The sequence below is a fragment of the Microtus oregoni genome, unplaced genomic scaffold, assembly GCF_018167655.1.
Source record: "Microtus oregoni isolate MIOR12 unplaced genomic scaffold, Mior012 000009F_ref0000495, whole genome shotgun sequence".
Taxonomy (NCBI): domain Eukaryota; kingdom Metazoa; phylum Chordata; class Mammalia; order Rodentia; family Cricetidae; genus Microtus; species Microtus oregoni.
Window position 1 is genome coordinate 9,913,064 of NW_024543068.1, and position 23,717 is coordinate 9,936,780.

At 50.2% G+C, this 23,717-nt stretch overlaps 1 protein-coding gene across 6 annotated transcripts in view; it reads right to left on the reverse strand.

Moving 5' to 3' along the window:
• Positions 1-358: 358 nt before the first annotated feature.
• Adck1 (aarF domain containing kinase 1) overlaps positions 359-23,717 on the reverse strand; it is a 103,868-nt gene continuing 80,509 nt past the window's right edge. For 3 of the 6 annotated variants that reach the window (XM_041658617.1, XM_041658618.1, XM_041658619.1), the window contains exons 6-11: positions 22,744-22,902; positions 17,452-17,568; positions 7,735-7,884; positions 6,163-6,360; positions 3,803-3,996; positions 359-1,966 (exon numbers count right to left, since the gene is read on the reverse strand). In XM_041658617.1, coding sequence (XP_041514551.1) covers positions 1,795-1,966; positions 3,803-3,996; positions 6,163-6,360; positions 7,735-7,884; positions 17,452-17,568; positions 22,744-22,902 — 990 coding nt within the window. In that variant the 3' untranslated portion in view covers positions 359-1,794. The remainder of the gene's footprint in view (positions 1,967-3,802; positions 3,997-6,162; positions 6,361-7,734; positions 7,885-17,451; positions 17,569-22,743; positions 22,903-23,717) is intronic. The other 3 variants (XM_041658620.1, XM_041658621.1, XM_041658622.1) reach the window with 3 other exon arrangements.

The following is a 23,717-nucleotide window of genomic DNA, read 5'->3' on the forward strand; positions in this document are numbered from 1 at the left end:
CACTTCCTCGGTGCCCGTGAGAGAACATGCAGCCTTTTAAAACAGTTTAACCTCCCTGAAAACTGCAAAGTTTGCCAAGATTCCCACTATCTCCATGCTTACAGAGCACTAACCAAAGGCCAGGGCATCGACGTACTGGGTACTTAGAGGCACTCGGCTCAGGCACATAAAACAACTCATCTACAATGCTGTGGGAGGTCACCCGTAAGTACCAGCCTACTCCTAGATTTACAAAGTACCCTCCACTCCCAACTCTTTTCTCACCCCTCCTATCCTGAAACTATTTGAAATCCCAGAGTAAGCCAACCATTACATCCAAAGCAAAAAAGCAAGCGACCATTATCTTGAACAGAAAGGACATTTATATTTATTTCAGGGGCTGTAAAAGACGCCATAAAATAGAATATGCAGCACGTATCCTCGTGACTAATAACAGAGTTTGCGAATTAGTCTCCCAGGTCTCTGGGTACATCCAACTGGTCACCAAGAACAATCAATTCTTTGAGAAAATAAAAGAATGTAATAGTCTCTGATCACTAGAAAACTCTGTGTTGTATCATTAACCAAGAGAACAGGAATAAGGCTCAGATTTGGGGTTCCCTGATCAGAGAGTTACCCGTCTGTAAGTGTGGGTGATCGTGGAACTGAGCCTGCCACATGTGGGGTCTCGGAGCCCCAGAGGCCATGCAGACGTCCGAGCGATGATGGACTTGGGAGAGGTGAACACTGACAAGGCAATATGATTAGACACAGCATTTCAACAGGTGACATGGATGTGTCCGAATGCTCCATCAGGAAGGCTGATGTCTCCAAAGACCTGGAAGGACCAGGTACAGTCCTAGACCTGAGTCGCAGGTGAGGTAAATTAGGACCTAACCATCTGAATGAGCCCAGTGCCCCAGGCATCAGAAACAAGGGGGAGCCTATCTCTGCCCGAGGTCCGAGCTTGCGGCTTCTTAATACCGCCAAGGAAGATCCAGGATGTAGATGGAAGAGGAGAAGCCTCCAAGGAGCAGGGTGTGGCCCTGTGGCAGGAGGAGTCTTACAGCCTGCATGGTTCATAGGGGCAAGGTCCCAGTGTAAATGGTGTTCAAGTCCACTGCGAGCCATGTGGATTTGCTCCCAGCCTAGCAAATAAATTCTAAACCCAATCCAGACTTCATTCTCCTAGGCCTCCCTGAGAAACCTAGGGGTTTCCCAAGGAAGCGGCTACCAAGAGCAACCAAAAGTCCAAATGGAGCATTGGAGTCAGAAGGGACAGTGCCCGCAACCTCGGAAGGGTTTATTGAAACACAACACATACAACACTGGAGGTATCGCCACGACAGCATGAACCCACAGCGGCACCGTTTACTCCCGGATGCAGCCTTCCTCACTGAGGTGAGACACCGTTGGGAGTGATATGGCAAAAATGCAAAGTCTGTTCTTTAGCAAGTTCAAGAACCTGCTTATTTCCTACAAGTGAAATGCCCTGTTGGCGCATGTGGTTGGTCCTTTCTGCCAATCCCCAGAAAAGTGGGGATGACCAAGCCCATGGCACTTACAGGAGATGGGAAGAAGGTTGCTTTATCCCCTCCCTAGAAGAAGCAAACTCACTCCGCAGTACAGTCCAGGGCCCCAAGACAAGATTTCAGTGAGGAGGGCTCCAACAGCAGAGCTAGGTGGTGCCAAGGACGACCATCCTGGCACCACAGGCCAGCCCTTGGCAGACACAGGTCAATTGGTACTCAGAGCAGGAAAGAAGGAATGAGGTGTAGAGAGACATTAGGAAGGGGCAGGGAATGACAGCCACTCTCAGTGTGGAGCCCGAGTCAGCCAGCCCAGGAGAGTCGAAACCCAGCAAAACAGCCTCAAGCCCTTCACTCGAAGCAGAAGTTCATGCAGGTTGATCTGCCAAAGACTAAAGGCCTCGCTGAAAGATATCTGGGTCCTTCTGAAGAATGAGCCGGCATCTCTCTTCCTGTGCCTAGAGGAGGGAAGAAAACAGAGGTGAGAAAACACCTCCTCAGCATCATGGAGAAGAATCAAAGACGGCAGGTGACCTGGCCAGCTCAACAGCTCCCTGACCCTGGGGATCGCTTGCTTACTTGACTATACAACTGCCCAACTGAGGGGGGTGGGTGGATGGGGGGACAGGACGACTCGAATATCCCAAAGAAGATATTCAAAGCAGTAAAATAATGAGGCACAGGGGCTCTGATTCCCTCACCCAGTAGAACACTCCATGGTTTAATCAAAAAGCACAATAAATATACGTCAACGCAGAGTCCCATTCCACCCCAATTCAAATACAGTTAAAGTCTCTACAGAAGGTCTGGTGACACTGGGAGGCTGAGCACTTTACATGTCAACCCGGCTCAGTCTCTCTGACCAAACAAAAGACATAACAAAAACTAGAATTTATGATAATGACCTCTTGTTAGGTTTTCGGCTAGCAGCGAATCAAGCCACAATGGTAAAAGCAATGACAAGGCTCCTCTGGGAAGCTATCCGTGAACCTGTAAGCCCCTGGGAGACTCCCCAGGTGTCTGGATCCCAGGAGATTAGCAGGCTCCATAATTCTCATTTCCCAGAAGACGTTAACAGAGCCAGGTTATCAGATTCCAAGACATCAAAGGGTGCACCCTCCATCATATGAGTTTACCTAAACTGAATGTGGCCCTCCTCCCTCATCCTTGGGGTCACACACCCTTCCAGGAAATGTAGCAACCCCCCCCCCAACCCTTGCTGTATGACAATCAAGGACAGCCTACAAAGGGCCCTGCTGTGTCAACTACATGGTGTGAAACCCGCTCTCCCTCTGAAACCTGTAGGAAGGGACTCCATCTCTGCTACATGGGCCTGAACTCTCTCTAGAGGCCCTGCCATGCTCTGTCTGCCGTTTATCTGTCTATGGTGCTAGTGACTTCTAAACAGTCTCTTACACCAAATGGCTCTCTACCTCCCAGACCCTGCTGAGCTCCAAACCCAAGACCTTTCTCTTTTTAAGACTTGGCTTCCTTGGCCCTCAGCGAAAAAGAGAAACCACACTCTGCCCTTCATTGGTCAGAGTATTTTGTTGTAACCCAACCCATATTTGCTAGTGAATGATCTATGCAGTCAAATAGTTGCCCAGAATAATCCATTCCTTTCCCGGGATTGACAGGCTGAGATGCCACACTAGCGAGGTTTCTTCTCTGGGCTGAGAACATCCTGCCAGACCACAGCCTTTGCAGTATATTCACCCGACTCCACTGGAGGCCCAGAGCTTGATCCCCTAGATCCTTTATCCTAGATCCTGAAGAAGCATGGTTCTTATCATCCGTGTCTCCAGGATGCTAAGGCATCTAGAAAGATCTGTGACCTGAGAGAGCCTACTAGTCACACCTCCCCAGGTCACAGCCACATCTCCAGGATAAAGAGCAATGGCCTTCATGTTTAGGCTGGTACTAGGAGCCAATTAGAAACAGGGTCATGTTGGGACTTCCTGATCACAAGTCTAGAGGGCACCTGAATGGGTTGAGATGCTCAAAAACCAACTTCAAACTTTTTTGAGGGGAAGAATCATCTGGAAAACTGGGCTGGGAGGATGCGATCCCAGGTGCCATCATTTGGCAAAGCTCAGGCGTCCTAGGCCACACAAAGGAACCATCTCAAGGCACCTGCTGACTCGCTGCAGCTGACTTTGCCCCTGTGATTCTCTGAAGGGAGATCTAGAGCTTGATAAATCAAGATTGGGCCCTAAGGATTGAGTGGTAAGGAAAGCAAAGCCCATGGAACAGTTCCTGGAACTTGGAGGTGGCCGAGACGGGAGCATACTCACTCGGCCAGTGCCCTGATACAACACCGAGACATGTTGAGGAAGGAACTGGCACTGGACCGGGTGCCCAGGGTGGTCTCAATGCTGCGGAGGAGATCATTGGTCTTCAGGATGAGTAGCATCTGGCGAGGCACGTGGTTAAGGAGCTGGCTGATCTCAGGCAGGTAGCTGGCCGCATTATTGCGGATCTCTGAGTCCTAGATGGTGGTAAGAAGACATGAGAATGGGTGGTATGGCACACAAAGCTCACAGTGCCAGGGGTACGGGTAGCCCAAGAGAACACTAATAAGCTTCAGGTGGGAGCTTCTAGCACATAGCTGTCTTGACACCCTGTGGAACATCCCCACACACACGAAAGGAAAGCAAAGCATTGGGGCCTTGTGATCCGAGGCTGACTCCCAGGCAAGCCCTGGAGACGGCACTCGTGTACACTGAGAAAGGCCAAGGGCTCTCAAAGGCTACTGGATGCCGATGTCAATTGGCCTGGAAGAAGCCCTAACCAAACCCAGCCCTATATAGTCCGTGGATAGAACTCCCAGGTCCCACCCCAGCCCTGCACCACATCCTATCTACTGTCCTCTGTGTTCTACCACTGCCTGGGTCCTGATGATGGGTGTGTGCCCAACAGCCAGAGCCCAACTGTTTATCTGACCCTTCAGGTCACCTTCTTCAGGAACCAAGAGCTACTTGCTAGCCCTAGGCTACTGGTTTCATTCTCAACCAGCAGTGGCTGTGAGCATTTATTCCCTCCTAAGTGACTGGCCCATCATACTTCACTCCACAGAAACTCTTAAAAAAGCAGACCTGTAGCCGGGCGGTGGTGGCGCATGTCTGTAATCCCAGCACTCGGGAGGCAGAGGCAGGCGGATCTCTGTGAGTTCGAGGCCAGCCAGGTCTACAAAGGGAGTTCCAGGACAGGCTCCAAAGCTACAGAGAAACCCTGTCTCAAAAAAAAAAAAAAGCAGACCTGAGCATCCTGCTCCAAGCCTGCCAAAGGCTTCGTTTCCTCCTGAGAGCTGAGTCCATTCCTCTGCCCACAGCACATAGTCTCACGTGGTGTTCTCTGGGCCCCGCCACCCTTCAGACCACACCAAACGCTCTTGCCATTGGGCCTAGGTGTGCCGGGAGTGTGTCCTTCAGGCACTCCTATGGCTGGGGTCTCTCGTAGCTTAACACCTCAGCTCGGCTATCAGGCACTACCCTAGGTCTGAGCCAGGCCCCCAGCCCCTTCCTCCCATCACTTTGTTTCCTCCAAGGCGCCCGTAACCTGCAATTATCCCACCTGCCTGTTTGTTCAGTTGTTTACTGTCTGTCTCTTTCAACCAAAGTGTAAATTACACAAAAGTGTCTGTTGATCACAGGATCCTGGAAACACGCTCAGGGGCGAGCGAAAGCAAATATTTATTGAATGAATGAACTCCAGGAACTGGGAGCAGGCACTTGATATGCCATGACAGTAAAACAGAAAGCGTAGCTTCTACCATCCCTAGATTGCCCCTCTTCTAGGGGGCCTCTTAAGGCTGGTGAGCCTGGAAGAGCGGGTGGTTTGAAGGAAAATGAGGTAATAACAGGTGAGGGGTAGACTCTTTAAGACATGGTTTGAGACTCTGGATCCAGCCATTGTGAGAGGTGCTTGTGACAAGCCAGCTTGCAGAGAAGGGCCCTGAGGCCCAAATGGCTGATGGGAACATGGAATGTCATGGGTCCGGGGAGAAGAGGGGCTGGAAGCAGTGTCCATGGTCTCCAAAAGCATGAGGAGGACCACATCTGTACCTACAGTGAAGAGAGGCCTCAGGGAAGCCTGTGTCTGCTCACTAATAACCAAAAAAACTCCAGTGAGCCTGGGCGGGTATGCAGAGGTGGACAGGAACATGGGGAACATGAGCTCCCTAAAGTCTGCATCCTGTCTGGACAGACTAAGGTCATGAATGAAGGAGTAAACATAAAAAGGGGGGGGGCTGCTTCACTGGGACAGAGCTGTTTGTGATGGAGAGGAAGCCAGAGGGGACCCAGGCACAGGGAACAGTGCCCAGTGGGTGGAAGAAGTACAAGACCCACAGGAGTAAGATGGCCCCTGGAAGGTGCCGGAGAAAGCCTGGCATCTCACCAAGCTACTGAGGTCTAGGATTTTAAGTCCACAAGCCTCATCTCTCCTCTAGGCTAATGAGGCCCCAGGGGACACAGAAGGCTATCCTTCCCCTGCCCTCCTCACCCCAGTGCCAGTTCCTACTCTCCTTCCTACTTCTCATCCTATGTAGCACCAGTCCAGCCCTCCCTCCACAACCTACCAATCACGAACCTTAGACACCGGGCTGGAAGGGATCCCCAGGCCCCAGCCTTGCACCTGGGAGAGGGTCACCTACCTCAGTGGCAGAGACGGGAGCTTGGCCGATGCCTCTTTTGACTGAGTCCCAGGACCGGGCTGTCAGCATACAAGCGAACAGCGGGTAGAGCTCGGCAGCCCCCAGGCGCTGGCTATACTGTTTCACCCGCTCCATGTCGGTCCAGATCAGAGACTGCCACAGATGGCAGTAGTCTAGGCGGAACTCCTCCGTGAGCACCTAGAGCAGGGCAGCAGTCAGCAGGCAGTCTCTCTTGGCCCCAGGCCTGAACCCTGGATGAGTGCTGACCACTGCCCAGGGGGATGAGGAAGGCCACAGCTCCCCCAACACTCAGCCGTTTCTAGGGGCCCAAGTTCAAAGCCAACAGTTTGGATATAATGAATCTGAAATTCCTGGGACCAGAAGCATTCTAGATTGCAGTTCTTCTTTCTCAGATTTGCATATCCATCATTTCTTGGGGCTGGATCACACATCTAGGCATGAAATTCATTTGTTTCTTACATGCTTTACATACATGGCCTAAAGGTGGTTTTATACAACGTGTTTAGCAATTTTGAGCATGAAACGAAGTGACGTGGCATAGAATTTTCCACCTGTGGTATCACAGAGCTCCAAAGCTTCGAGGGCTGGGAATGCAGATTTTTGGATTAGGGATACTCAACCTGTACCGCAAGCCTTGGTCCTAACTGGCAGACACTGCTGACTGCTCTCCAAAATCTATACTACCATCTCCTTTTTAGGTACAGGCTACTTCCCTGGTCCCCCACAAAGACATGCACGGTCCCCGCCTCCCTCGAAGCTCTCCCACACATCCCCTAGCCCTCTCTTCTGCTGTCTCCTCCTGTGAATCCTAGGGAACAAAGCCCTGTGGACTCCAGCTGCCACACCCAGGACTAGCATGTGAGCAAGCCAAGAAACTTCTGTTATGTCAGGGCCAGCTGTCACTGGGGCTCCATGTGACACAGCTGGCCAAATTTGACCCGCACCCTATTTTACCAGGCCTTTCGGAGGAGGCTGAGACAAGCGATGTGGTACCACGGCCTGAGAAAGGAGCTGAGGTGGACGTGGAACCTCTTCAGGACCATTTGCCACACGGAATCAAGTCAAGCCAGGGTCCCAGGCTGACGGTGAACGTCCCACTTTGATGGTGCTGATTGCAGCTCATTCCTACTGGCTGCTTATCCCAACTTCCAGAAGACAAAGTCTAGGGCCTCCAGCCCCAGCAGTCTCAACCTTGTTTACTTCATGAGGGCTAAATATGCAGTTACCCGTCTCCTGAAGATCCCACACACACCCAGCAGAGTCTGAGGCGGCCTGCAGTTCCCTGGGAAGACACAACCACCCTGGCACACTCCTCCTACCTGCTCCTCACAATGGCTATAAAAGAGGCCCGAGCAACTTCACTTTGTTGCAAGGATGCTGAGGTTCAGGAAACTCTTGGGCTAGGACTATACAAAACTGACAGTTCTGGTGCTGGGCTGGGGGTGGGGGGCTCCCAGTCCCAGCTACCTTAGCTATCTGTCCCCCATCTGCAGAGCTTCTGGAGGGCATCAGTGGGCTCCAAACCCATGAAGGAGCAGAGTTTTCTCCTACCTGGTAAAGCCCATGGTCCAAGAGGACAATCTCAGCCTTGCCCGTGTCTGAATGCCTCCGCACTAGTATGTTGCCGGGGTGGGGGTCACAGTGCACAAAACCGTTGACAAAGATCATCTCACTATACATTTTGCCCAGGTGGCAGGAGATCTGAAAGAGAGGCAGTGGAGTGGGTGCTCTGCCCTTCCCACACCTGCTGCTGCAGGGACTTCTTTCCTCGCCCCGTCTAGCCACGTTCAAGAGACAGCAGGAACCGTTGGGCTAGAGAAGCTTGAGACAATGCCATTCTCACATTGAAGACAGAGGCTCAGTTCAAACACGGCCACACAATAAAACCACTTGGAACTCAGTCGTGCTGGGACCCTAGCCTCCAGAGTTTTCTGAGTTCCCACTGTGACTTCCTACGTGTAAGGGAGAGAATGATGGCTGTCAGTCTTCACCTCCCACCGTCCTGCCCACTCTCCCCATCTCTCTCTCCTCCCTCACCACTCTTTCCCCAAGGTGAGAATGGGTTGTGGGAACACTCCTACCTACTCCCTCAAGGAACGGGGCTGGGTCAGGAACAAGTGACAGATACAAAGACCCTCCTCTGGAGCTGCCCTGCCGCCAGGCTGGTCCTGGACAGCCCCAGAGTCCAGGCCCTGCTCCCCTCTCCCCATCCCCCAGAGCCCAATGCTAATCTGATTTATGATGTCTGTACAGAAGAAACGACACTGGAGAGGCCATTTAAATCATCCTGTCACTTCTGCACGCCCTGCCAAGGCAGACTTCTTATCTCTACTGCCTTTTTATTATGAAAGCTAAAAGCCTCTTCCCAGTTAGGGAGCAGCTGCTGAATAGAACCAGACCAGGGCCCCCAGATGATCTCTCAATGGGTGTCCAGGGGACAGTGACAGACTTGGCCAGAGGATAGACACCCCAAGACACCCACTGCCCTTGGCGTTCCTCCCAGCCTCAGTTGAACCTCAAAGTCATTAACAAATGAACATAGCGGAGATGAAGGAGGCTGAGGATTAAGATTCTCCCTCAACCGTTCTGTGCCTCCCTCCTGCTCTCACGGTGCACCACACACACACTCTCGGACCACATCAGCCTCCTCTCCTTCCATGATCCCAGTCCTTCCCACCTCAGGCATTTGTGCAACCCGTTCCTGCTGCCACAAAGCCATCCTGCCATCTCCTCACCTCTAGGTGCCGGCCCTCCTCCTTCCTATCCAGGGCTGGAAGATGCTCTCACCATACACCCCTAAAGGATACGTGCCTTTCTCTCTCCTGGCACTTGCAATACTCGTGTGATTGTTTGACAAACGACCATCTGGTTCACTATCATAAACTCCTAGGGTAGCGGGGACTGGCTCTGGTCTGTTAAACGGCTTTACTGAGGTGTAATGGATGTGCTATAGACTGGCTCCGTTACACACGTGCTTGCTTGTACCAGCACCAGACAAGCAAAGGAAGACTCTGCACTCGCTGTGAGTGAGCTCTCCATGGGCTTAAAGATGCTGTGTCCCCCTGGCGTTTACACCAATCCCATCAGTCTCCCCCAAGACCCATTTATAATCAGCACCAAGTCAGGAGATCAAGAATGACATAATGGTCAAGAATGGTGGCACAGACCTCTAACTTCAGCACTCGGGAGCCGAGATGGGAGGGTTGCAAGTCCAGGGATAGCCTAGGCTACAAAAAAACTTGAATAAAATAACCCTGCATTAGAACAACAGCTGCCATCCTGCTAATAATGCTCAGAAGGCAAGAACAATTATAAGCCCCCCCACACACTTTGCAGACAGGGGACTGAGAACATGGAGGTTAAAGCTGCTCACAGCAGAGCCCCCTTTGTTCAAAGCAGGTATGCTCCCCAGCTACCTACCAAAGCCTATCTATAGGGCTCACACCCACTTCTGTACTTTTCCCTTGAGACCTTGAACCAGCGGCTTACACTGCTGATTTCAGTGACTAGCCATTCTCATGGGTGGCTGCAGAAGTGAATGAGCATGTCACAGGGCTTGGGATCTAGTGACCTCTTGTAGACGTCTCTGTGGTATTTGTCACTGGCTCTTCAAAACAGGCCAAAGGCACTACCCTACCCCACCAGCACTCAGATGCCTGAAATTTGCCCCGGGTGAAACATACCTTGGGACTTTCATTCTCATTAGGAATAGGACTTTGTCCCAGGTCGAATCTCAGGGGTCCCGGGGTCACTGTGTTTTAATTCCTGGGAGATGAGTCTTGGCCATAGCAAGGCCTGGATAAGCCAGCCAGTTCCCCACATCTGTGTCACCAAGAACCCTTTTTGTTAGGCTCCTTGGAGCTCCTCGAGGCACGCTTCAAAAGGCCCTATCTGACAAACCGATTCCATTTATTAAGTAATCATTCATTTTTATTTGTCAAGGACGCATATAAAGTCCAATCAGGGCTCCTGATCAGCCCAAGATAAGCAGCGCAGCCAGACTGAGCTGACGGAATTCCAGTCAAAATGTGGAGAAGTGACATTTCATTTAGTCTGAGCAAACCTGTCACGGGGAGATGTATGATCTCCCTTAAGCTTTCTGAAATATTGTTAATCGCTCCGGGCCCCTTATTTCTACAATGAAAGATGGCCTTTCAGGGGCATGGGGATCCAGGGTGGGGGTGCTCATATCCCTGATCTTCATGGGCAGGTGGGGGTGCTGCTGACTACTGCCATACACACGAGTGGAGACGCCAGAGAGAGTGTGTGCACGCACTCACGCGCACACCCTTTCAACACTCCCCAGCCAGCTTGGGAGCAATTCTGAATGTTCAGGTCAACCAGATGTCATTAGGATCGACAGGTAGAGAAGGCAGAGCGCAAAGAACAGGAGTTGGCTAATGCCGATAACCCAGCACTAAGGCCATCTTGGTGCTGCCGCTGTGGGCATGAGTGGCCTGAGAGGTAAGCCACCCCAGTCCTCGATCTCCAAGTAGCAGCTACATGGGACTGATGTCATCTGACGCCATCTGCTCGGCCTCCTCACAGGGCAACCTCACAGTTCAAAGTCAAATACCACTACCCAGGAGAAAGCCATTACTCAAGGTTAGATACACAAATGTCATCGCTTTGGTTTTTGAATGCGGTACACTGTTTTAGACACAGAGAAAAATGCATACCAGTTCCTACTGAGGGTGACTGTTGGTGTCATAAGCACGGCTCACAGACACGCCAAGAATGAAGTGGCCAAGGCTTTTAACCCATCAGTTAGGAAGCAAGTGCGATGGCAGACATGCTTCAAGAGCATCTGTGAGCCAGGACTTACTGGGAGCATTTAAGCGGGAAGAAAGGAGAGTTCCTGGATGAAATGGGAACTACTTACTGTCCTATGGGGTCTTAAGGGAAAAAAAGTTTTTAAAAAATCAACCTTTAGGATTATCTTTTCTACTGGGCAGAAACTATTTGCATCTCAACTGGAAAAAAGCTACAAGCTGATGCATGACTTCAGGCTGAGCTCCTAATTCTAGAGAACAAAGAAAAGCACATTTCTTTAGATATTAAAAAAATCCTCAGGGGAAGGGAGTCGGAACTGGCACAGTGCTGGTTGAACTACACTCAAGAATGATTTTGAAAGGGCATGTCACTCTTGAGGTTCTGTTTTCTTAGTTTGGGGTGAATTTTCTTTGCATCTTGCAGAACTAGGCTTGACAGCCTCTCTGGGAATCAATCTTTCCACAGGGCATCCAGCCCTTCCTACCAGCACAGGTATTCAGGGCTCTGGAAAAGTCCCCAGGCCTCTGCTGGGCTGGTGGCATCCCAAAAGAAAGGCTGATATCCCTGAGCCCGTCTGACTGCTCCGTATTACTTCAGCTGTACCATCTACTGAGGCACAGTCCATCACGCCCCCAGTGCAGCCTCTGCCTTATCCGCAGAGTGACGGTGTCTACACCATGATGGGCAGGGGCACATTTCTGGAGTAGCCACAATGCATAGGGCTCTGCGACAGATACTAGTCATTCTCTGCAGGAAATGGCTGAAGGGGCTGGGGTGGGGGGGGGGGGGAATAAAAGACAGGAAGAAGCCTGATAGCTTGCTCAGCCCACAGTGACATCAATCTGTCAAGTAACCTGACTCCAGAGAACAGGTGCTCAATGGTCAGTCCACCTGCCTCTCCACTGCAGGGGGAGCTTCCCTAAGGCTGACTTCTGAGGTGCTCTCTGTCTGAAGAAAAGGACCTAGGAGGAAATCCTGGCTGGGTGACTCCCCCCCACCCCCGTCCACACCTCGAGGCAAAGGCACAGGACAGTGCTCTTTACTAAAAAGCCCCTCAGAAGTCGGAATTGTACTGTGTGAAAGGAACGTGCCACTCATACGTGATTTCACTAATTACAAATGCCTTTATTCTCGAACAGTAGGAGAGACGGGAAAAACAGGAATCCATAAAAAGGCTGAGTAAAGAATTAATTGAGTAAATAATATTTAAATCAAGGAGTTATTCTGGGACTTTTCTCAAGGCCTGAAGTGGCTGAAAGTAGTTTAATTGGTCTATAATTGTGTGGATTAATTCATTCCTACCCCCAAGGAAAAGTGGGGGTGTCTCCAAAGCAAGGCCAGCGTCTGTGGGAGAAAAGGGAGGCTGCTGTCATGACATCTGTCCCCAGAGCCAGCCAGATTCTCCACAGAGGCCAGCCTGCTGCCTGGGGCATGTCACCATCACCATCCTCCTGTCACCAGGAACAAAGAGTGAGATACAGAAACCGCAGACCACTCCAGCTGCCCAGTGCTGCCCAGTTCTGCCCAGTGCTAAAGTTGATGCATTCACGGCACACGGCTGTCCAGGATGAACATGGCACACAGCGATCCCAGATGGGCAAGCTGTGAGGTGATGTCCCTAAACATCCAGCGCTGTGAACTCCTCAGCCTTACACTGTGGTAGTGAGGACAGGAGCAGAAGTGCCAGGGGGTCACAGGAAACTGGGGAGTGGTTCTGATGGTAGCACCTGGAAAGCCTTCTGTAAAGACTCGTCTTAACCACCCCACGGGCTGGTGCTTTCAGTACCTGGTCCCCACCATGTGACACTATTTGCAAAGTGGTTGAGATTTTAGGAAGTGGGGCTCGGCTGGTGAATGTAGGTCATTTCAGGTCATATCTGCCCCTGGTTCTGCCTGAGACCTGGTTTTGGATCTCCAGCCATATGAAGACCCACCCTGTCATGGCCCCCTCCACAGACAAAGCCATTCCAACCACCACACCCTCCCCGTCATGACAGATACAACCTTTAGAAACCATGAGCCAAAATAAACTCTTCCTCAAGTTACTTCTCTAACAACAGTAAGTGCTTTATCACAAAAAGACCAAGACAGCTTCTCTAATTAAGCCTTACCAGACTTAACATGAGAGCCAGCCATGAGTACCTGAGAGACAGAAAAGTCTTCATCTCTCTACCAGAGATGCCCTGCAAATCACCCCAAGGGGCAAAAGTGAGTCCCAGGGGCCACTGCTATCAGACACATGTGAGAGGAAGGAACTGCTATGGGCATCTGGAGTCTTATTTCTAGGGAGACAACTCACCTCACACAGAGACTGCACCTCAAAATTAAAGGCCAGGAGAAGGATTCTCCCTCCCTATTTCCCTTGCCCTTGGACAGACATTGTCCTGCCAAGACAGTCAGAGACTGGAGTTTCGGTGTCATCGTGTACTGGGCGTATACTCTAGGCTCAGCGCTGTGCCTCAGCTATCAAAGGATACTCCAGGTCACCCGCAGACTCCTGCACACAGGGAGACCTGGGTTCCTAACAGCAACACCACAGCAGGACAGCTGACAAATGACCATCCAGAGACAACACTGGACTCCACAAAGAGTGGCTCCAGAAAATTCCTTTGGCCCAACCAATACCTCTGCAGTGAGAAAACAGGTCCCCGGGAACTACTAGGACCCCCTAACATTCACGAGCAACTAAGAGGGATGGGAGTGAGAGAGCAGAACTATTTCCCTTCTGATGATTGCAGGAACTGAGTCCCCAGCATCTTCAGATACCAGCCAGCCAGAAGGGCTGGAAGATGCTGAGCCAGCCAGAAGGAGGTTAGAACAATACTGAACAAAAAATGGGAAGGTTCTATTCTGTCCACATAGGGTAGCGACAGAAATGAAAGTAATTAAGGGAAAGGCAGAAACTTCAGCCCGGCTTTTCTGATCGATGGCACTGCATACCAATCAGGTACATCCAAATCTATACACTCACAGCCTACAGAAAGGGGACAAGAAGGAAACAAAGGTTTGCAAAGACTCTAAGAGGAAGAGATGGCTCCATGAGTAATAATACCCTCATGAATTATGAATTATAGAAAATGTTTTTACACGATCCTATTGCTTATAAAGCTTGCATGATAGCATCTGTCCCATACATAGCAAAAAGGACGTGGACTCCTATCTCAAGTACTTTACTCAAGAGGACCAGAGCAATGAACGGCAGAGCCAGACAATCCCAGGTACCCATCCTGTCCAGCACAGGTCTCTTAGAAGCCCCATGCTTGGCTCTGCCCACATTTCTATTCTAGCACACACGGGCAGTGCCTGCACATAGTAGGTACTCAGAAAACATGCTGAAAGGTGACTCTGACTTCAAAGGGAAAGAAGAGGCAACACCTCTACCACAGGAACAGCAGAAAGGCAGCCACAGCAGCCAGCATGAGACAGCAGGGGCACGACCTGGGGACAGCGGGCAGCAGAGCAAACTAGGGACAGCGGGCAACAGAGCAAAGGCTAAGGAGCCTTGAACCAGCTATAGGTCCTCTGTGCCTATGACCTCAGCTCCAAGGAGGCTCAGTACCTTGATCTCTGGAAATGGGTTCTGAGGTACTAAAAGAGAAGATTTGTTAGAAGGTTTCAAAGGTTTCAGCTAAGTCCTAAATCCAACCCCCCACTCTAACAGAAGTTTGCTCCCTGGAGAGGGAGGAGACAGACTCCATAGTCATCCTCATCCTCATCCTCCTGGGGATCCTGGGTACCAGAGTTGAATCCAAGACCATGTAACAATGGCCCACTTTTCCGACTGGCCCTCTCCCTAAGGAAGTACCTGACTGGCATCTCTGCCCAGTGCCCCTGGATCCAGTCAATCCAGTCATGTGATGTCTGCCCACCAGGCCTCCTGCATCTGTCCCTGCAGCCCTGTGGTACCAACTCCCTCACCTCTCTCTTGGCTAATTTCAAGGCAATTAAGTCAGGCCTCAGCCCAGGCAGGATCTTCAACCCATACTCACTGAAATCCAATTAACCTTCGATAAAGGTCTTGCAATCGACAGTCCTTCTGTGGCTAAAAGAAGCCCTGTCTGCCTGCAGAAGACTCCTGCACAACCTTTGCTTTTAATGAGACCAATGACAATTGCTGCCACCAGCTCTGAAAGTTATTGGCAACTATGATCCCTGGATATATATGCTTCTAGGCTCAGGGATATAAACGGAGCAGCCCTGGCAGGCTTCTGGCTCCTAGAAGGTGAGCATACCTAGGCAGGGCTGCCTGTGCTGCAGGTACAAATGACAGGTGAGCACTGACCACTCAAGGGCTTTATACTGTGGTGAGGTCTTCTGTGAAGACTCTGCAACCCTTCCTACCCCAGATACTCATGTGCATGTATAGATATGAATAATTTGCATTGGTATGGATCTTGGTTTATTGATACAAATTTAAGGTCAATTTTGCTATATAATTGTGCTCTTGATTAAGTTATTGTGTTTGTACAGCTCATTTAAAAATGTAATGTATAATTAAGAAATATAGCTCAATAGAGAATTATATATAACAGTCAAGACTGTAGTCATGTTAGATTTTCTAGATATACAGAGATGTATTTCAGATAGGTAGGTATTCTTCAAACCTTTCAAAGACTACAGAATATGGCATTTAAAATGTTTTAATAACTTAGGACTTTTCATGACAATGAGACACGTTTGCTCCTGGCAACACCAATCTACTTCAAGAGGAAGATGGGCATCAAAGAGGCTCCTTATGGAGTTTGCTAGACATTTGGGCAAGAAATTGCTCTTGCCTGGACTGCTTTAATGGACATGCAGGACCCACAGAGAAATGACTGCTGAACTTGCCTAAAGGTGAGATGCTCTTTCAGGGTTCCTGCTACAAGAAAGAGTCTACTAGACATTCTGCAGGACAGAAAAAAGTGACTGACAAACTGCCAATATATATTATAGATGATTCTCTATCGAGCTATATTTCTTAATTATACATTACATTTTAAAATGAGCTGTCTTTGAAAATTCCTCCTTCATGGAAAAGTCTGCTGGTCAGTAGGCTGAAGATGGATGCCCCAACAGTACAGAAAAACTTTGGGTGACTGTCCAGACAGTGAGATATCTCTGTCAATTCTAGAGGTTTAGAAGTTGCTTACAATGTACTCCTTATTTATTTAGGTAGTATTATATCCTCTGGAGTCTTTGATAAAGTTGAAGAATTTATAGTTATAGTTTTCTTTAGTAACGATAAAATATAAAGTAGATATAAATATTGTGACTGTAATTCTTGTTTGATACCTGTTTTGTTATATGTAATCTTACTATGTTAGAGTTAAAGCCTTCATTTTTATTTAAACAGAAAAGGGGAGGTAATGTGGGAGTCCCCTCTGTGTGCTGTGACTACCATTAATGAATAAAGAAATTTCTTTGGACCTATCACAAGGCAGAACTTAGGTAGGCAGGGAAAGCTAGGCTGAATGCTGGGAGAAAGAAGGGCAGAGTAAGAGAGATGCCATGGAGCTGCCAGAGTCAGACATGCCAAAACTTTGCTGGTAAACCACTGCCATGTGATGATACACAGATTAATGGATATGGGTTAAATTAAATGTAAGATTAGCCAATATATGTAAGCTAGACCAAATAGGTTAAGCAGTGATTTAAATGGTACAGTTTTTGTGTGATTATTTCAGATCGAAGCTAGCTGGGCAGTCAGGAACCAACAAGCGACCTCCTTCAACATGCACCCTGGGTTATTTCCCAGGGATCTGCAGAGCTACACAAGCTCCCCTATTTGTTCTGAAACAGGCGGCTCCTGAAGCACCCTGAGTCAGTGCTCACTCAGCCAGAGTCACTAGCCTATAAAATACTCAGATAGAAAGGCTCCTTAAAGGTCATCAGGTCCATCACCTCCACTAAGAAAACTGAGTACCAGAGAGGTCAGTCTGGCTTGTTTCATTCTTGAAAACTCAGGGTGTCTGACGCTAGCCTGGGCATCCTGAGTACCCAGACCCCACACATGCAGGGGACTTCACTAACAATGCACGTGGGTGAAAAAGCACAACGTCCTTTTTCCTAGGGGTCCTGGGGTAACCAGGAAGCAGAAGGTTGGGTAGAGCCTGCTCTCAACTAGCCAGTTTCCCTGATACTGGGGAAACAGGAAGTAAGGACACAGCTTCATCTTCTCCCTTGCTCTGAGAAACTGATCCAGGTGACTACCGCAGTCATCTTGGTTCCATGCTGAGTCCTGCAGTGGCGGCCCAGGAAGGCAGGGTGGAAGTCGATAAACAGGCACCAAAGAGACAGACAGACTGAGTCCCTGACTGGGCACCACTGCCCAGCTGTATGGACCTAGCTGCTGTGAGCAAAGAAGCCAGCAGCAGCCTCATGCCCAGAGAGGCTTGTCCCCATTGCCACTATAACCCAGGACTGGATACGGATGCTTAGGAGGACACGGCCAGGCCTAGCCAAGCAGCCCCAAGCACACTCTGTCCCCCTGCCCTCGGCACTAGCCCACCTCACCTCATTCACATCGATACCATTCTTCTCCATGTAGGCCCTGTCATTGACCTGCCCTCCCTCCACGAATTCCATCAGGAGCACCCTCTTGGTGGACAGCTCCCAGTGGATCTGGGGAACCTGGAAAAGGAAAAGACAAGTCCCATCAGAGGAGGAGGCTATGGTCAGGGCCGGGCCCTAGTATGGACACTGGCTCATATTGCTTTTAGGATGGAGCCGCTGCCAGAGGGGAAGCCGGGGTGAGGATAGGCAGACTGCCTCAATTGAGTGGCCTTTACAGCAGACCTCCCTCAAGGTCCTTCATGATGGTGGGAGCGGCTTCCTGACTGCCCCACTGCCACTCCCCTAAGCCTTCTACACCACTCACCCCCACCCTTACCACCCCTCCATCTTACTGCAAGCCAGACACTATAACAGATATGGGTACTTGGTAGAGCAAAATGTTTCCTACCTACCTGGAAGCTGCCACTTCAATTGGAAATGTCCGCCAAAGGCTCACCATGCTTTTAAGCCTGGTCCCCAGTTGGGGGCGCTATGCCGAGAGGTTTGGGAACCTCTAGGAGGTGGGCCCTGGCTGGTGGAAGAAGGCCTCAGTAGAGGCCGGCCTTTGGGACAGGAGCTCAGGCCCTGTATCTGGAAGCTCTGTTTTCTGGTCCCCTATGATGGAAAGAGTCTCTAATACCCCCTTCTAAGTCACCACCATAATGAAGTGCAATCCTCTGAAGATGTGAGCTGGAACCAGTCTTTCCTTACTTAGGCTGTTTCCATCAGGTGCCATGGTCAGTGTTACACCCGCAGCTCACACTGGCGTTAAGAGCAGTTTCCTTCTGCCTCTCCCTCCACCAGAGCCTTGCGGGGGCCCTAACTCTGCTGTAGCACCTCTAGTGCTAGTTCTAGTGTTAGCACCTGGAAGGTAGAGAGTTTGAACCAGAGGATAAATTCGGTTTCCTGCTAGCTTCCTACCAGCCTCCTATGGCAGACAAAGCTGGATCATAACCCAGTGTCTATGACCCATCTTCCTCTTCCCCACACATGGGAAACTTAAACCCTTTCCCAGCTGGCACATAGTAGGTGGTCATGTGATACCAATTCATGCCAATCAAATGCAAGTGGCCGTTTGCTAGAAGATTCAGTGAAGGGTTATTTGCTCTTTATAAAAGGATGTTTGTGGTACTACTCCTCTCTTTCTCTTCCACTCTGAAAGTGAATGTGGGTCTTAAAACAGTAACTGCCATCTTGTAATCAAAGGGGTTAAAAAAAAAAAAAACCCTCAGAGAATCACAGGTACCAGCCCTGATGTCGCCAGACTACTAAGTACCATCGGGAGGCAACTGAGGGACTCCTTCCTGCTTTATAAAGACAATAAACATTTTGTGACAAGTTTTTAATAAGTGCATGGGGTGTGTGTGTGCCCATGAGTGCCGTTGCCAAGGAGACCAGAGACATTGCATCCTCTGGAGCTGCTCTTGCAGGCGGTTGTGAGCCACTTGATGTGAGTGCTGGGAACCCAACTCAGGTCCTCTGGAAGAACAGGACATGCTCTTCAGCACCACGCCTTCCCTCCAGTCCAAAGAACAACCATTTAAAAAAAAACTGTTGGATTGGCCTTTTAGTTATTTGCAAACAAATTATAAACTAATTGACACATTCCTACCCTCTGTGACTCTAACACCACCTAAAAGAAAAGAGAACAGGTTCCCTCAGGAACAGCGAGGGGCAGAGGGCATCACAGGTTGCACGATACCACGTAAGCGGGTGATGCAATCACCACCACCAAAGCCATGATGTTTTCAGCATGCTGTTTCTCCAAAATGTTGATAAACTATTTCCTCTTAAGGAGAAACACCAAGGACGACTACTTCAAGTGTTTTGGAGACTGAGTCCTCCCTCACCACGCAAGACTCAGCTAGACAGCCCTCAAGTCCAACTACATACTTCTCCTAGTTCTTCTGAGAAAGCCGTACCATCAGTCACTCTCTTACCTCCTGGTGCCCCCATTTCCATCACTGGTGAGGGGCCCTTCAAGGGGTGCAGCTAACCACAAGAGCTGAGAACGCAATGAGCCTAAGCTAGGTTTTCACCATCTGGAAATCTCGACTGATCAGGAAATCTGTGCCTCTTGTGTTGTTTTGAATGAAATATTTAGACACACTGTCAACTGAAGACAAGTGCATGTCTATTGTTATAGCTGGTCCTGGTCTCCTGAGAAAGGTACATTACTCAGGGATTGAGTTCTTCCATTGATTTGGAAACCTAAGCTTGGCAGCGGGCCCTGGGGCTCTGTAAACATTAGGCCAGAGCCCCAGCAGGACCTACTGGGACATTTAGAGGACAGCCAGGGGAGCACCAAGGGTGGAGTGGAAGCCCAAGGCTGCAAGCTCTCTGGGCTGCCTGGGCAGGGAGAAGCTGGGGCCTCCCTCCCATGTCTTCATTCCCTACGATGTGACCATTCCACCCTGATAATCACAAGCCCTTTTCCTCACCTCCTCGGGACTGGAAAGTAGAGTGGATTATCACACGGAGATGGTCACAAAACAACAGCAAAGTGCGTGACTTAGCCCTCAGGTCCCCAAATGGCTACATCTCACCACTGCGCATCTACTTCTTCCATCCAGGAAGAGAACGTGAGAGACAAACACAGGTAGGCAGCCGTAAAGAAAGCAAGCTCTGGGAGGCACCTCACCAGGTACTCACAGGCCCCGCAGGCCACCACTGGCCTAGAGAACCCTGATTGACAGTCCCATAGAGCCCCACCTGAGGGTTCCACCTGCTCCCACAGCAAGGCCGTCCCAAGCCCAAGAAGCAGTCTATAAAAAGGTCTGAGATCTTAGGTAGTCTTGGCCTCATGGTGGGGCCCTAGCCTTGGATGTCTGCTTTGTCCATGTGCTGTGGCTTGTCTAGCCCCTCAGCTACCACCCAGGGTGCATTCCTTCTGTAGTCAGAGCCTGGCCAGGCAGAGCACAGCTCAGCCTCCTACTTGCTGTATTGACTACAGACACAGGCATAGTCTCTCTGCATCTAAATGCACCCCCAGTTAGATGCTGATGATGGTTGCAGGGGAAGCTGCTTCACCTTACTTACCATTGGCATGGAGACACCAGATGCTGACCCGCTGGTCAAACACCGGCTGCCCTGTGACAGCTACACAGTGACTCAGGAGGGTCCTGATCCATCTCAGGGCTGAGTCAATGCAATACACTCATGCAAGCGTATGTGGCTCTGTGATTCAGAAATTCTTCCAAGAAGTACTACAAAGGCAGTTTGATGCGCGGGCTTTAAGCATGACTGTTTCCACCCTAACCCTGCTTCTGTCCCCTGCTGGTTCCACTAGGCTAATGATTTGGTCGCTTGGGACTTCTGCTTCCCCACTGATGACATGGGGTTTAACACGACACCACGGGGCTGTTAAACATTAAAGAGGAAATACATGAGCAACGCTTCTAGGAGTGTCTAACACGTTGAAAGGTCAGCTGTGATCATACGTGTTGCTCATCTGGGAGTCTAACGAGCTATGACATGGCTCCAAAAGCACACATATCCCTCGGGCTCCTGAGCTCATATGAAGAAACTCTGGCATGACCCGGCTCAATGCAACCCACCCTTGTCCCCACTCTACCCATAGGCATGCTCTGACCTCTTCCAGTTCCAAACCTATGCTTAGAACAACTTCTCCCTTCCTGCCCGACCCCAACTATCCCCCATGTTAACCGCAAGCCAGACTGCCTCCGCCTGGCTGTCTCTCACCTCCTTCCGGCCTCTCCAAAGGTTTACCGTGAAGAGTCGAGGTTATTAGACCCCTCCCCCCACTTAGGCACTAGAAGAGGCAAACTCTTTGCTGCGGCTTGATTATGCACAGATGTTGTGATGGGGTGCCAGCGTGCAGGAGCAATCTATCTGCGGTTTTAAAAGCTGAGCTGCGTTTGCAGCGCAAAATTTGTTTCCTGCTTATGATGTGCTTAGGCGAAATTAATTACTCGGGAGCCCTCGTTTCTCCCATTGTCTTAGGAATGGTATGTGAGTTCTGGCAGCCGTGGGTCAGATCAGTATGTCAATTATTTACCAATTTGGCATCCTTGTTTCAAAAATCTGTGTTGTTGTTATTATTATTATTAGTCCATGTCTTGGTCTGGCGGTTGCTAGTTGGCTCCAGCCAGGGGAGGATTCTGCTGTTTCCATGGGAACACTGGAGGAGACTGTTGGGTTGTCTGGCTCAGCACTCTGGTGCTGAGGGACACCTCTGCCAGGTAAAAGGTGGCAGAAACTCCGAGGGGAGCAGCAGACACAGAGTCAGAGAGCCTGACTAGAACTGGAACTCTACCCACGACACCACTGTGCCCCGGCATGGACTGGAAGAGGCCACCTCCAGATGTGCACCGGCATGGACTGGAAGAGGCCACCTCCAGATGTGCACCGGCATGGACTGGAAGAGGCCACCTCCAGATGTGTCAGTGCTCTGTTAGAACAACGGTGCCTGACACACTATGACGCTCACTAAACACTGATGTCTCTTCTCCCTTCTCCAGCCAGCACTTTGGAGTACTCTGAGCTCTTTGTCCTGGGTAGACTAAGCACTTCCTTATGGGAAGGCACCAAAACGAAGACAAGTGTCCTTTGTGTGCAAAGCACTTTGTAAGACAGGCAACACATGGGTCTGCTTGCTCCCATTAAGAGGGAAGTTTCTAGAGCAGGGGCCGATCGACGGTGCCTACCACAGCAAGAGATCAAGAAAACAATAAATACAGAAAAAGAATTTCTTTTAAAAAAAAAATGGGACACGCAAGTGGACACTTGAGGCCCTGCAGCCTCGTGCTTCTTTTTCTGCGTCCCTGAGGCTGTGGAGTGTTGTACCCTGTGCCTGTGTCTCCCACGCACCCTGAGGTTTCTGTTATACAGTTTTGTACACTGTAGTGATGGTCAGGGACACTGCTGTAACAGAACTGGGTACTGCATGAGCAAATGTAATAAGTCTCTTCGGAACAGGATCCATTTGCAGCAGTGCTGGCTATCACTGTCGCCGGCACCAGCATCGTTCCGTGTTCTATGGCGGCAGAGGCCACAGCACACAGTCCCACAGGGGTGCTCAGTTCATTGACGGGCAGGTCAATGGTCGTACCAGGGTTCGCTCTTTTGGAAATGGCCTTCAAGGGCTTTAACCTGGGTCTCCAACTACCAATCACCTACGTAAGAAACTTTGGCAGAGATGTCCCAACTCCCATCTTCTAAGCAGGGATAACCAGGGTAGGACTCAATTCCACCCCCACCCCCGCACTCATTCCTACTGCCCTGCCCTCCTACCTTTAGGAAATCAAAGTGCTTGAGCATGTGGGCCACCTTCTCTGCGTTCCTCCCTTCATTCAGGAAGTCCAACTCGAGAGGCAGATTCTTCTTGGCTTCATCCACCAGCCACATGAATTCAAAATCTGGGAAGAGTTGCTTCACGGCCAGGACAAGCACCTGAAATCCAGCACGCAGCCTGTCAGCCAGCCCAGGGTGCCCAGCAAGGAAGAAACACTTCTGACCGGCTGCCTGGGTTTCCCGTAGAGGACACATAGGAGGGGAAACTGTTCTCCAGGACTGGGTCACTATAACTGTACCAATTCCAAGACAATGAGAAGCTAACAGCATCCAGAAGTAACCTTGACGACCGTTGGCTAGGTGCTCCCTGGCTGGGTACCAGCATGACTCTGAGCACTAATGTCCCTCTGAATCCACACAATTATGGGACACATGTAGGTACCTGCCATGTCACTAATTAGGGCTCTGAGAGCTCCTGTGGTCTCCACAGCTGCCCAGCAAGCAAGCCCGAGGCCAGTTTCAGGTGGGTCTACCAGGCTCCCAAGGCCTTGATCAGGTCAGCTTCCATAAACCATGCTGTGGCCACTCCCATGTTTGGTCTTACTTTGTTATTTGTTTGGGGGTCGAGGAACTAAACTTGGGGCTTTGCATGTGCTAGGTAGGCAAGCTCTCGACAGCTGGCCCAAACCCCTGGCCCAGAGTTGTTCTCCGCCAGTTATAAAGGGTGGAGGGGGTGCTGCCGCAGTAGCTGACACTTTGCCTTTGAAGCAGTTACCATGCAGGCCGAGCATGCCTGGCTCAAAGTTGTGAAAGCGGAAATGCCCGAGAGCTGAAGCTTCGAAGGCTCGAATGACATCACAAATGGAAACTTCCTCACCTGACCTCATGACAGGCTGCATTCAAAATGCAAGCGCACTAAAGTTATTGTATAAAATTACCATCAGGCTACGAGTGCAAAATGTTTATGAGACATA